The sequence below is a fragment of the Molossus molossus genome, unplaced genomic scaffold (genome assembly GCF_014108415.1).
Source record: "Molossus molossus isolate mMolMol1 unplaced genomic scaffold, mMolMol1.p scaffold_m16_p_8, whole genome shotgun sequence".
NCBI lineage: Eukaryota > Metazoa > Chordata > Mammalia > Chiroptera > Molossidae > Molossus > Molossus molossus.
In genome coordinates this window covers 74,276,615-74,291,581 of record NW_023425402.1, presented here as the reverse complement: position 1 = coordinate 74,291,581, position 14,967 = coordinate 74,276,615, and the positions used below count along the sequence as shown (strand labels likewise).

The window sequence follows — 14,967 nt, the reverse complement described above, 5'->3', positions numbered from 1 at the left end:
ATTTTAGCTCTCAGTATAGTATTAACTTTGTTTAAAATGAAATCCTACAATTTCACGGCCATTACAGTTTGCATGCTTTTTGGCCCTCTGTAGTGTGGGAGGTTGTTCTGTTTCAAAGAAGTCATGGAGTAGACACAGCAGACTTAGCATCTTTAGATTTTAATGTTTTACTGCTTCTTTTGTCACTGAGAACTATTGAGGAGACCAAACTTATTATTTGGCTGATTTGGAATATTACATTGCTATAGGTACAAGCAGGGTATTCTTACAGTTTAAATTCTATGACAAGAGGGAAATAAAAATAAAATCCCTTGTCCTGTTTATTTTATGTCCAATTTATAGGAGATAAAAATAAGGCAGTTACAGAGTGAAAATGCTGTATTTAAAACACACCGTTAGTAGGGGTAAAAAAGGAGAAACATCTGTAACAAAAATAAAATTAACAAAGAAAAAATAAATAAATAAAAAATAAAATAAAACACACCGTTAGCAGTTTACTACCTTGCACCAGAAGTTCAGTAAATACTTACCTGATTTAGGTAAGGGGCAAGTCGATTGATTGATTTACCACTTTGCAAGTCGGGGAGAAATCAGTCTTCCACTAGTTATATTGTATTTATTGTTAAATATAATAAAAGTAGTACTTCATGTAAAAGTATTTGCTGATTTTGAAATTGAGTTGAGTGCTATAAAAATACAGGTTTATCTACTACTTTGGTTGTCGAGGTTATATTAACTGGCATGAAAATTTTGTTTACTCATTGATCCTTTAGAAATAATGCCTTTCTTTACATCCATGAAACCAGTATGCCTAAATTGGCTTCTTCTCCTGCAGGTTTTTCTTCTGTCATTATGGAGTATAAAAAGACATTTTGCATTAAACATTCCCCATCATTTCAATAAATGTGACTGCAGTCAGAAAGTGAATGAGTTCTTCACTGGGCATTACCTTCCTTCCCATTTATTCCTGATAAGCACCTGCCCCTGCATACACCTGTCTCCAGTGCACGGTTAACCACTGTAATCTTTATCAGAGGCAGTCTTTTGGAGGGAGGTGGGCAGCAGCCCTACACCTTGGCTTACCTTTTCCAGTGTGGAACCCCTGCCCCAGAAGCCAAAGCAGGGGCAGCCAGGGTCCCCGTAGTTTTAGGTTCCGCACATAAGTGATGTAAAGCCTCCATCCCATGAGGGAGCCTGGGCGGAAGGAGAGTGCCCCACCTTTGGCTGTACTTGCCTGGAACTTGGCCTAAGCTGCAGGTAGCTGAGGACTGGATGAGGAAAGCTGTTGTCCTGCCTCTCCTGGGAAGATAGCTCTTCAACTGGGAGCTAGGGAGAGATGGGGCCTGGTGTTACTGGCTGTCCTTGTCTGGACTGGAATGTGCATCTCACTGAGCTATGAGTGAGTGGGTGGAGTGGATTTTGTTTAAAATATCACAGACTTAATGCTTTTCTTACTGAGTTTTAGTAGATTTTCTTGAATGTTGTTGTCAGACAGCTATAGTGCTCATACCTAGTATTATCCTAGAAATTATACAGCACTTGGTCCTTTTAGGATAATCATCTGTGAACTTCTTCCCCTATTTAAGATCTGCCTGATAAGTACCCTTGAACCCAACCAATGCAACGTATTAAGCTTGATGTATTTCCCAGCTTCAGTTTTCCCTCTTAATGACAAACAGCACTATTGCCAAACATTTTTTATTTATTTTGATGGAGGAGATTGTCTGTTTCTTCACTGGTTTAAATTTAGTCTACGTAGGAACATAGAGGGTGGGGCAAAAGTACATTTACAGTTGTTCATATGGAAAATAATACAATCATTATTAAATAATACAAGAATAAACTGTTTTGTGCATGCAAAACTGTAAACCTATCTTTGTCACACTCTGTATTAGATTTACTAGCTAATTACCAGTTATAAATAATTATGAGTTTGAAAAATATAAATATGAAATATATTAATATAAAATACTATAATCTTCTTAAGAATTATGTTACAGCGTGGGTTCAGTTTTCATTGTTGAAATATGACATTTAGAGCAGTTTTACCTGGTGCTTTTCTTCTACAGTTCTAATAGTCACAAATCTTAAGCATACTTAGGATGAATTCTGAATTCTAGCTAAATAATTTTGTCATGCCAATAAGCATTGACCTTCAGCTGGGTAAATAAATCCTCATGTATCAGTCAATCAGATAGGTGTTGATTCATTCAAATGTAGTTACAAAGGAATTTCAGTTTCCCAAAATATACATACTCAGAGAGCCCATGCGACTTTGTGCTGTAAGATTCGTTTTTGAATACAAAACAAGTTTTCCCTAGAAAGAAATGTACTTATCGTAGAACTTACTTCATTTGTGTGCAACTTTTGAGTTATTAAATGTAATGTTTTTTCAGAGTTTGGCAGATAAAGTAAAAAACCACGGGGTGAATATCTGTTGTTGAGAAAACTGTTTCATGTTTATGGAGTCTTACCTCAGCCCATGGTAACTACTCTCTCTTATTCCACCCAGAGACAATGTGAGGAAAATAACCTCCATAGTGGATCGTGCGCTGTTCAGGTGGTCAGCATTCTGAAATATTTTCAGAGTTGAGAGTAAATTACAATCCTGAGGGAAAAAATTATATCTCTTCTCTGGTCATATGTTTATTGATCTTGTAGTTTAACAAAAAGAAAAATGTTGATAAAAATACCTAGATATCACTGGTTAACTACAGGGATTATGGCAAATTTCTCTTTGGTGTGTAGCTGAAAATTAGATTTAGAAACTAAAATGACACATGTACCCCTAAAATATCCTATATGCTTCTTTGGTATACTCAGTATCTTCTCATGATAGTATCGTGTCTGGATAATTTGTAATTTTATACTGGAGTCAAGAGATCAGTTTTTCAGAGCCCCATAATATATACAGGCCCTTGCCCTGAATTCAGCATCATATGCACGTGGAATACTACACTGAGAAGGGTGTTCGAATGACAGAAAATAGGGATGGTCTTATGATCTTATTAATCATAAGAAAAATGTAAAGAGAGGTATAGATTTGTTAATACACTCCTAATATGTAAACAAAATTCAGTTAATAAAATAAGAACTATTTGTAATATAGCATTAAACAGCAACTTTAGATTTAACATGTTTTACCCAGATTAAAACTTTCTTGGAAAAAGTGGTATTTTTTTTCTTGTTGTAGTCATGTTCTCAAGAGATAATATGGGTTGATTTAAACATGAGCACTTTATCTTCTAAGGGGCTGGGGAGGACAGTAGATCTAAACTATTCTCAGTCAGTGTTCCTTGCTACCTACCAGATTGCATTTTGCTTTCAGTTTTAACGTGCTTTGCTTTACAATTCTCTTTAGTCTATGCAAGGGAAACTTTCCGAAGAAAAACTAACTACTCAAAAGATGATGGAAGAGCTGGAAAAGAAAGAAAGGAACCTACAGAGATTAACAAAAACATTGCTTGATGTGAGTAGAAGAAATTCAAATTACTTTCAAAGGCTGATTCAGTACTTCTCTGAGTTAAAGCAAATGCTTATTTTGTACATATTAAAAAAATATTTTTAAATTGAAGACTTGATTTCAATGTGCCAGTCAATTAAATCTATTAGGTTTCTTACTAAAATTATAATAAAAAGACAGTCTTTCTTTTTGTTTATGTCTTAGAATGCAGTTCCACAGACTTGTCTGTAGCAAAGTGGCATAAATTCAATGTACAGAATTACCTAGGGAATCTTGAAGGAAGATGCAGTGTTGACACTGTCATTGGAACAGAGTACACTTTCTTCATTTAATTATGAGATGAAATACTTGGCCTGCATTTAAGGACATGTTATACAAATAACACTTAGTTTTTTAACTGTCATCATGACATTTGCCACTTAGATGTTTCAGAATGCATCTTCAAATATTAGGGACATTTTCTTTTCTTTTTATTTTTTTTATCAGAAGTGTGAGTTTATTAATTAATTTTTGTTACAGATGTTTCTCCTTTTCCCCCCACTGATTCCCCCCTCCCCCTCCCTCCCTGCCCTGTCCCCAGTCTGTTGTCCATATCCACTGTTCATGCATACATGCATAAAAGTACTGTGGTTTATCTCTCCCCCACCATCCCCTCTTCTGGGGATTGTCAGTCTGTACCCCACTTCCACGTCTCTGGGACTACCCCATTCCTCAGACTGTTATGTTTATTATATTTCACAAATAAGTGAGATCATAAGATACTTGTCTTTCTCTGCTTGGCTTGTTTCACTTAGGATGATACTTTCCTGGTCCCTCCATGTAGTCTCAAAGGATAAGAGATCTTTCTTTCTTACAGCTACATAGTACTCCATTGTGTATATGTACCACAGCTTTTTTATCCATTTGTCTATTGATGGACACTTGGGCTGTTTCCAGATCTTAGCTATTGTAAATAGTGCTGCTACAAACATGGGGGTACAGATATTCTTTCTGATTGGTGTTCCAGACTTCTTAGGGTATATTGCTAGAAGTGGGATCACTGGGTCAAATGGAAGTTCAATTTTTAATTTTTTGAGGTAACACCATATTGTTTTCCATAGTGGCTGCACCAGTCTGCATTTCCACCAGCAGGGTACTAGAGTCCCCTTTTCTCCACACCCTCACCAACACTTGTTGTTTGATGATTTGTTGATGGCGGCCATTCTGACAGGTGTGAGGTGATACCTCATTGTTGTTTTAATTTGCATCTCTCTGATGATTAGTGATGATGAGCATTTCTTCATATGTCTCTTAGCCATTTGTATGTCCTATTTGGAGAGGTGTCTATTTAGTTCCTCTGCCCATTTTTTAATTGGGTTCTTTGTCTTCCTTTTGTGGAGTTGTATGAGCACTCTATATATATTGGAAATTAACCCATTATCTGATACATCATTGGCAATTATGCTCTCCCATACAGTGGGGTAGCCTTTCCGTTTTGATGATTGTATCTTTCGCTGTGCATAAGCTTTTGAGTTTGATGTAGTCCCATGTGTTCATTTTCTCCTTTGTTTCTATTGCCTTAGGTGATATATCAGTGAAAATTCTGCTGTGTATAATATCTGAAATTTTGTAGCCAACAGTTTCTTCTAGGATTTTTATGGATTCATGAGTCACATTTAAGTCTTTTATCCATTTTGAGTTTGTTTTTGTGTAGGGTATAAGTTGATGGTCTAGTTTTATTTTTTTGCATGTAGCTGTCCAGTTTTCCCAGCACCATTTATTAAAGAGGCTGTCCTTACTCCACTGTATGCTCTTGCCACCTTTGTCACATATTAATTGAGCATATTGCTTGGGTCCATTTCTGGGTTCTCTGTTCTGTTCCACTGGTTTATATGCCTGTTCTTGTGCCAGTACCAGGCTGTTTTGATTACGATGGCTTTGTAGTATAACCTGAAATCGGGTAACGTGACTCCTCTAACTTTGTTCTTTCTTTTCAAGATTGCTGTGGCTATTCGAGGTTTGTTTTTGGTTCCATATAAACTTTTGAAGTATTTGTTCTAGTTCTGTGAAGTATGCCGTTGGTATTTTGATGGGGATTGCATTGAATATATAGATTGTTTTGGGTAATATGGACATTTTAATGATGTTAATTCTCCCAATCCATGAACAGGGTATGTGCTTCCACTTTTTTATATCTTCCTCTATTTCTTTTTTCAATGACCTGTAGTTTTCTGCGAATAGGTCCTTTATTTCTTTGGTTAAGTTTATTCCTAGGTATCTTAATTTTTTTGCCGCAATGGTAAATGGGATTGTTTTCTTAGTTTCTCTTTCTGTGAGTTCATCCTTGGTGTATAAGAATGCCATCGATTTCTTGACGTTAATTTTGTATCCTGCTACTTTGCCAAATTTATTTATTAAGTCTAGTAAATTTTTGATAGAATCTTTGGGGTTTTCTACGTATAGTATCATGTCATCTGCAAATAATGACAGTTTCACTTCCTCCTTTCTAATTTGGATACCTTTTATTTTTTCTTCCTGTCTCATTGCTGTGGCTAAGACTTTCAGTACTATGTTAAATAAGAGTGGCGAAACTGGGCATCCTTGCCTTGTTCCTGTTCTTAAGGGAAATGCTTTTAGTTTTTGCCCATTGAGTATGATGTTGGCTGTAGGTCTTTCATATATGGCCTTTTTTATGTCGAGATATGATTCTTCTATTCCCACATTGCTGAGCGTTTTTATCAGAAATGGATGCTGGATTTTTTTGAAGGCTTTTTTGGCATCTATTGATACGATCATGTGGTTTTTATTCTTCATTTTATTTATGTGGTGTATCACATTTATGGATTTGCGAATATTGTACCAGCCTTGCATCCCTGGAATGAATCCCACTTGGTCATGGTGGATAATTTTTTTGGTGTATTGTTGGATTCGATTTGCTAGTATTTTGTTCAGGATTTTGGCATCTATGTTCATCAGGGATATTGGCCTGTAGTTTTCTTTCTTTGTAGTGTCTTTTTCTGGTTTTGGAATTAGAATTATGCTGGCCTCATAGAACGTGTTTGGAAGTCTTCCTTCTTCTTCAATTTTTTGAAATAGTTTGAGGAGAATGGGTGTTAGTTCTTCTTTGAATGTTCAGTAAAATTCCCCCATGAAGCCATCCAGGCCTGGGCTTTTGTTTGCTGAGAGAGTCTTGATTACATCTTCAATTTCTTCTGTTGATATTGGTTTGTTCAAGTTTTCTATCTCTTCCTGGTCCAGTTTTAGGAGACTATGTGTTTTTAGAAATTTGTCCATTTCATTTAGATTGTCAAATTTGTTGCCATATAATTGTTCATAGTAGTTGTTAACGATCTTTTGTATTTCTGTGGTGTCAATTGTTACTTCTTCTCTTTCATTTCTAATTTTGTGTATTTGGGTTCTCTCTCTTTGTTTCTTGGTGAGTCTAGCTAAGGGTCAATTAATCTTGTTTATCTTTTCGAAAAACCAGCTCTTTGTTTCATTGATCCTTTGAATTGTTGTTTTGGTCTCCATGTCATTTATTTCTGCTCTGATCTTTTACTATTTCCTTCCTTCTACTTGCTCTGGGGTTTTTTTTGTTTGCTCTCTAGTTCTTTAAGTTGTGAGGTTAAATAGTCTATTAGACATTTTTCTTGTTTTTTGAGGTAGGCCTGTAGTGCAATGAACTTCCCTCTCAGAACTGCTTTCGCTGCATCCCATAGATTTTGTGTTGTTGTGTCTTCATTTTCATTGGTTTCCATGAAGTTTTTCATTTCTCCTTGATCTCCTCGGTGACCCATTCATTGTTTAATAACATGCTATTTAGCTTCCATGTGTTCAAATGTCTTTGTATGTTCTTGTTGCAATTGATTTCTAGTTTAATGCCATTGTGATCTGAGAAGATGCCTGATATGATTTCAGTCTTCTTGAACTTGTAGAGACTTAGTTAGTGCCCTAACATGTGGTCTATCTTTGAGAATGTCCCCTGTGCACTTGAGAAGAATGTGAATTCTGTAGTTTTGGGGTGTAGTTCTCTGTAGATATCTATTAAATCCATTTGGTCTAGTGCTTCGTTTAGAGTCTCTGTTTCCTTGCTAATTTTTTGTCTAGAGGATCTATCCAGTGATGTCAGCTGCTTGTTGAAGTCCCCTGCTACGATTGTATTGCGATCGATTTCTTCTTTGAAGTCCTCTAGAAGATTTTTAATGTATTTTGGTGCTCCTATATTGGGTGCATATATGTTTATCAAGGTTATATCTTCCTGTTGGATAGATCCTTTCAGTATTATGTAGTGGCCTTCTTTGTCTCTAGTTATGGCCTTCATTTTAAAATCTATTTTATCAGATATGAGTATTGCTATCCCAGCTTTTTTTTCCTTTCCATTTGCTTGGAAGATTTTTTTCCATCCCTTCACTTTTAACCTATGCGAGTCTTTTGTTGTGAGGTGGGTCTCTTGGAAACAACATATAGATAAGTCATGCTTTCTTATCCAATCAGCTACTCTGTTTCTTTTTATGGGAGCATTCAATCCATTTACATTTAAGGTGATTATTGATATGTACTTATTTATTGCCATTTTTGTTTAGTATGGTTCTATTTTTCTTCCCATTTCTCCTGCTAATTACAGCAGTCCTTTTAACATTTCTTGTAGTGCTGGTTTGGTGCTAATGTATTCCCTTAGCCTTTTATTGTCTGGGAAGCTCTTTATTTGACCTTCTATTTTGAATGATAGCCTTGCTTGGTAGAGTAGTCTTGGATTCAGATTCTTGTTTTTCATGACTTTGATTACTTCATGCCATTCCCTTCTGGCCTGTAGTGTTTCTTGTGAGAAGTCAGCTGAGAGCCTTATGGGGTTTCCTTTGTAGGTAACCTGTTGTTTCTTTCTTGCTGCTTTTAGGATTCTCTCCTTGTCTTTAATTTTTGTCAGTTTGATTACTATGTGTCTTGGTGTGGGCCTGTTTGGGTTCTTCTTACTTGGGGCTCTCTGTGCTTCTTGAACTTGAATGCCTTCTTCCCTCACCAAATTAGGAAAGTTTTCTGTCACTATTTCTTCAACTATATTCTCTAACCCTTGCTCATTTTCTTCTTCTTCAAGGACTCCTATGGTACGAATATTATTCCGTTTCCAGTTCTCCCACAGTTCTCTTAAGCTGTCTTCCTGTTTTTTAATCATTTTTTCCTTTTGATTTTCTGATTGGTTGATTTTTTCTACCCTGTCTTCTAATTCACTGATCTGGTCCTCAGCTTCCTCTACTCTGCTTTTTAAACCTTCCTTTGCGCTTTTCATTTCTGATATGTCGTTTTTAATTTCCAACTGGTTGACTTTCAACATTTCTGACTTTACTCATGGTGCTCATGTCCTTACACATGCTGTTGAGCTTCCTCAAGATCATGGCTCTGAATTCTAATTCTGTTAACTTGCTTAACTGCACGTCATTTATCTCATCTTCAGTAGAGGTCTCTTGTTGTTTCATTTGGCTTTTGTTTCTGTTTTTCACCATTTTGGCTATCACAGTGGGCTTTGGAGTCTGCCAAATTTTCCCTGTGGGTGTTGGTGTTCTGTTGTTTGTGGCTCCCTGTCCTGGGTTTGGATGAGGCAGGGAGGACCCACTTTAACCACCACTGTCAAGTCTTAACTTTCCTCTAGCTTTTTTTTACTTGGAGGCTATTAGTAGAGGTCACCTGAAGAACCTTGGTTTCTGAGTTGCCTGAAAAACTCCTTCAGGTGCTCAGTGTAAGAGGATTTCCTGAGGGTGGGGCAGCTGCTGGTTGTTAATGGGCCTCAATTAGCATTTCAGTGGCCACCAGGTAGGGTTGAATCTCTGAGGGAGGGGCCACCGCCTCTCCCCAGGGCCCTGGGAAGGAGTAAGATGACCACAGTCCTGCGTGGTTGTATTTTTCTCTTATAATAACATACCTACTTTTTTCTCAATATACAAAAAATGGTTTCAAAGTAATTAAGTCACTGTTGCTACTAATAATAAAACTACAGGATGAGGTATAAGTTTGTTGTTCTTAGGATAAATCTTATAGAAAACACACATACAAGCAAGATGCTCATTATGTGAGAGAATGTGGCATGCCTAGAAATTAAGACTGTTTGGGTTTACGTTTCCTCCATAGGGCATCAGATGGCACAGAGGCACCATTCCACTATTTAAGTTATTTTTCTATTTTCACTTCTCTGTGTATGTAGTTAAATTTGGTTAATGTGCATATAATATTCCACTGTTTTGTTTATAGACTTGGGGGAAAATGTTAACTTGTGTGGCTTTCGAGTACCTTTCCTCTGTTCTAACCACCGGATTTTTGTTTTCTCTATCTATTGCAGAACCAAAGACAAGCAGAAGAGACATGCTCTGTATTGGATCAGGGCCAGGAAACAGACCAGTCCAGGCAGCAGGCGGTTCTTCCCAAACGACCACTATTTGATTTGAGTGTGATTGACCAACTGTTTAAGGAAATGTCTTATTGTTTATTTGACTTGAAGGCACTGTGCAGCATTCTTAATCAGCGTGCCCAGGGCAAGGAGCCTAATCTTTCATTATTACTGGGAATCAGATGTAAGTGGCTGATGATTTGTCCTTACAGTATTGCTTAACAGTTAGAAACCTGTCTTCATGAAGTAGGAACTTCTGACTGCGTTCTCCCTTTGTTTTTAATAGCTTTTCCTGCATAGATTTATAATCTCGGAATCAGTCTGTGAGTCATGAATACTTGTTATTGCTTCATTGCTAGAACTCACAGAAGTGAGCATAGTCATAGTTGATATGGAATGGCACTTGCTGGATGCCTGCAAATCTGCCTGTGTGGATGAGCTGTGCTGAATCTGGTAATACGTGATGCAGTGATGATAGGTGTGAGTTCCTGATTACTCTTCTGTCCACTGGAAAAATACTGAAGACAAGATACTGGCTTTCCTGTGTAGTGTATGTTCTGTGGTGGTTTCATGGCCTACAGATCTGTTGCTCGTACAGTGCGTACCTGCTCGCTGTATCCCTTTCAGTGTGACACCCGCCCGTTTCGGCTCAGCTCTGCCTTCCTCCACACACAGCTGTGAGAGCTGTCCCAGGGACATCCCAGTGTCATATCCCTTCTGTGCCGCTGCAGCAGGAGCCCTCAGCTGCGTGGGGGTTCCCAGTTATAACACCAACATGTTGGGTTCCTTGTTAATACAGAAGAAATGGACTTCAGTTAGGAGGCAGGAGTGGAGTGAGGTCATGAGATTTATGCACCAACGTATTGTACTGAGTCACTGCCAAACAGTATAGTAAATACATACCTCGAGAAGGGACTAGTTTTTTTTCTAGTTTTATCACAAAGATTCCACCATCTTGCATCATAATAGTTATTTTGTCAACCCAAATACGTAATACTCTTGATAAAAGTATATCACTTGTTAAATGAAACAAGTAACTGTGCTCAGAGATGTCAGCAGACTTTGCCCCTTCATTTCATACATGTGTGTTCACATAGGTGAGTGTGGGTATGTAAAAAAACCCTTCGAAATTTAAATATATTTACTCAGTGCATATTCTTTTTTAAAAAATATATTTTTTAGCAAGAGAAGGAGAGAGAGAGAAACATCAATCGGCTGCCTCCTGTACTCCTCATACTGGGGATCAAGCTCGAAACCTGGGCATGTGCCCTGACTGGGAATCGAACCTGTGGTGCATGGGACAATACTCAGTCCACTGAGCCACACCGGGTGGGCTCATTCAGTACATATTCATTAAATACCTTCTATAGTTCAGGCATTATCTGTAATGCAGATAATTTGAATACAGCCCTTGCTCACACAACCAAATTCTTAGGGACAGTGGGAGCCCAAGGGAAAGCCATTAAATCTACCTGGTGAGGGCTACAGAGGCTCCATGGAGGAGCTGGTGTTGGCTTAAATCTTAAAGGAGAACTTCACTAGGTGAATATGGGGTGGTTTAATTCAGTGATGTCTTGGAACAAGAAGTAAAAGTTCACTCTCAAAAGACTCATTTTCTCTACCATTTCAGAGATGGTCACTCTTTCAGTTACTCTGTAACCTACATTTGCATACTCCTATATAGTATTGTTAACCCCTTCAGTAATAGGATAAGAGACCCATCTTAATATGCATTAAAGGGAGATTTAAGAACCTTGTCACATTCACCTCCCAATGAATACTCTTTCCAGTCTTCAAAATTTCACTCCAGAATCCTTACCTTTTACTGACATTGTAAAAATTCAGCCAGCCACCTAATTTGTCAAAACCAATAGATTCTTTTGAATCCTCATCCCTTTGCACCATGGATTGTTTGTTGACACTGTTCAGTCAACCTTCTTAAACTTTGCTACCATGGTTTTCATGACATTACCTCTAGGTTGTGATGCTACCTTTATGACTGCTCTGTCTCAGTCTTCTGTGGAATTCTCTGCCACTTAAATATTGGTGTTCCCCAGCAACCTTGTGTTGTTGGTTTTTTGTTTCTCTTTTTATATATTTCCTCTAAGTAATCTTATTAATGTCCTGTTGTTGTGTTCTGTTATCATGGTACTTTTGACCCATGCAGACATGTATCTCTTATTCTGCCTAGAATGTCCCTTCTGGGCTCCTGATTATATTGACCTGTACATTAGAACTAGCTGCTTCATAGGCATCACAGACTCAGTGTGTCCAAAACAGGGCCTACTTTTCTTCCCTCTGTAAATCTACCTTTCTCTCAGTGAGTAGCACCTATCACCCCAACTGGATTTTATCCTCCTTCCTCCTTTGTCCCATACCCAACCTCTGGCCCCGGTGCACATCGAAGATGATTGGACCTTATCATTTCTCAGCCTCTTATTCCCATCATTACATCTTGATTGCACCGTTGCCTTAATTCCGGCTTTCCTATGGACTGTCTCTCTGTGAACCATCTAGCCCCCCACCCTCCGCCCAGTGCGTTTTCCACAGTGCTGACAGAGGGGTCTGTTGAAATGGGTTCTGACTTCCTAATAGTTATACTTCCCTAAAGAAGAGATAGGTAGCTCACCCCTCTCTTCAGCCTTTTTTCTTGGCACTCACTTCTCTCATAATTTGTGCCCCACCATTTTAGAACTGGTTATTGATTTTCTTTAAGTTTTCAAATTTCACCAGACTGTTTGGTTTTCTGCTTCTATACCATTGCTTACTCTGCTTCCTTGGCCTATCCAGTGAACCGGTCCCCTCTCCAGTCAGGCCTGGTGTTCTCCTCCTGAGGACTCTATAGCCTGTGTATAGTAGTAGGTTATCAACAATACCTGACGGGGCTTGCTTGTTTATGAAAGTGTATGCAAATTATTAAGAATAAGCCACTAGACCTAGCTAGGAGGCTCAGTTGGTTGGAGCATTGTCCCATACACGCAAAGGTTGAAGGTTCTATTTCCAGTCAGGGGACATACCTAGGTTTTGAGTTTGATCTCCAGTTGGGGTCCCTGGGGGAGGCAACCAATTGATGTTTCTCTCTTTGTCTCTTAACATATCTTCAGGTGAGTATTTAAAAAAATAATAAAAATAATAAAAGAATAAGCCACTGTATCCATTATTTTTGCTGACTTCAGCATCTACTGTAGTGCTTGGATCATGGCAGGTGTTCAATTAATGTTTGTTAAAATGAATTACCTGACTCTAATGGCTCTTTCTAGTAAGCCACTAGGTTCAATGAAGATATAAGGAAAGGTTCATTTTAAAAGCACTGGCTCTACTTCTTTTCAGTTGAGATATGCTGACAGAGAGAAACTGGAGTAAATAATTAAGAGCTATCTGACTCCGCGCCTCACCCTCAGTTATTCAGCCACCGAGTACCTAGCAATCAGCCTGATTCAGTTGTTTGGGGGTTGTAGGGTCCCAATCTCTCTCTCTCTCTCTCTCTCGCTCACTCTCTCTCTCTTCCTCTCTCTCTCTCTCGCTCACTGTCTCTCTCTTCCTCACTCTCTCTCTCCCTCTCCCTCTCTCACTATACACACACACACACACACACACACACACACACACACATATATATTTTTTACCATATATTTTGAAAATTTGTTTTCAAGCCAACAAATCCACTTTGCCGTCTGTAAAAATTTAGGTGTCACTCCTCATAACACAATGACTTCAGATTTTTGTCAGATGGGAAGAACTGAGTGTTCTATTGAGCTCAAATACAGTTGTTAGAGGATACTCTTCTACTTCTGGAAGGTTGTCATCCATTAAACTGTTGAGTTTGTGTGCATTACTGTATGAATTTAATGCATTTTAATTAACAAAATTTTAAAAGGCCCAAGTAGATTAAATCTATTTAATATTGAATGATACATAATTTAAATCTGACCCTGAATGGTATTCAGTGCACAGCATTGTATTGCCAATGATAATTAAGTTGAAAATCCTAAAATGGCTTTGTTAAAAAAATGTGAGACATTCTCTTCATATTTTATTTCCACAGCACTGAACTGTTCAGCTGAGGAGACTGAGAATGACCACAGCCAAGAATCACTCACTAAAAAACTGTCAGATGTTTGCCAGTTACGGAGGGACATTGATGAATTAAGGACTACAATATCAGATCGCTATGCTCAGGACATGGGAGATAACTGCATCACTCAGTGACAAGTGTTGGTCCCACAGCAATAATGACCCATTCTTAAATGCTGCTGTGTTCTTCACATTTCTTTTTAGGAGCCCTGGGGTCTATGGCTACACCACCCTGGACGCACCCGATCTCGTCTGCTGTCTGAAGGAGCCGTGTTGGAGAGTTGCAAGTGACATACAACTTGCACATAGGATTTTTTTCTGTGGATTTGTTTTGTTGGGGAGAAAGAAGATGTAAGGTGGCCCCAAGAAAACAAAACAAAAAAACAAAAAAAAAATCTAATCAGGACAAAAAATCAAATTACCATTTGAAAAATGTGATGAAGTGTTTAAGAAAAAACATTCTGTATTCTCAAACTACTGATTGTAGGACCAAGCTGTGAAGAGTGCCCTTCAGATAGAGGGGGTGGGATTACTTCTTACCTTATGTTCTTTTGTGTGTGTGCGTGTTTGTGTGTGTGTGCATGTGTGTTCACAAAATGGTAAGGATTTCTAGGGTCAAAGCAAAGCTTCTGGGAAGAGCACACACTGTTTATTCTTGTATTTTTTTTTTCATTCGTGTAGAAGCTTATGTTACACTTTGGGGTTTTCAAAGGCTGGCTCAGCAAGAGTTCCATCAGCAGGCAAGGGGGGTCATAGCAGCGCAGGAGCAGGCCATTGTGTGAGCAGCCAGGTGCTGCGATGACGAGGCGGGAGGGTCGGGCTGGTTTTAGCGCTGCAGACAGGCCAGCTCTTTTCCACGGTGATTGTGGATGGCCCTGGAGGGGTGAGATTTCGATGTGACAATCTTTTTCACTAGCATAGTGATTTATATATCACAAGGCAATTTAACATAATTTGAACTAGTTTTAACATGTCTCTTACTATTTAGTTTTTACATATATATCATATATATGTATTAATGTGAGCAAAGCCATATATAATTAATACAAACTTTTTAAGGCCTCCTTTCATTATT

The 14,967-nt window shown here is 38.3% G+C and overlaps 1 protein-coding gene across 2 annotated transcripts in view; it reads left to right on the top strand.

The window, feature by feature from the left end:
- Positions 1 to 14,562, top strand: part of CEP85L (centrosomal protein 85 like) — a 110,498-nt gene extending 95,936 nt beyond the window's left edge. For both annotated transcript variants that reach the window (XM_036248601.1, XM_036248602.1), the window contains 3 exons: positions 3,362 to 3,469; positions 9,771 to 10,002; positions 13,864 to 14,562. In XM_036248601.1, coding sequence (XP_036104494.1) covers positions 3,362 to 3,469; positions 9,771 to 10,002; positions 13,864 to 14,027 — 504 coding nt within the window. In that variant the 3' untranslated portion in view covers positions 14,028 to 14,562. The remainder of the gene's footprint in view (positions 1 to 3,361; positions 3,470 to 9,770; positions 10,003 to 13,863) is intronic.
- Positions 14,563 to 14,967: the final 405 nt, after the last annotated feature.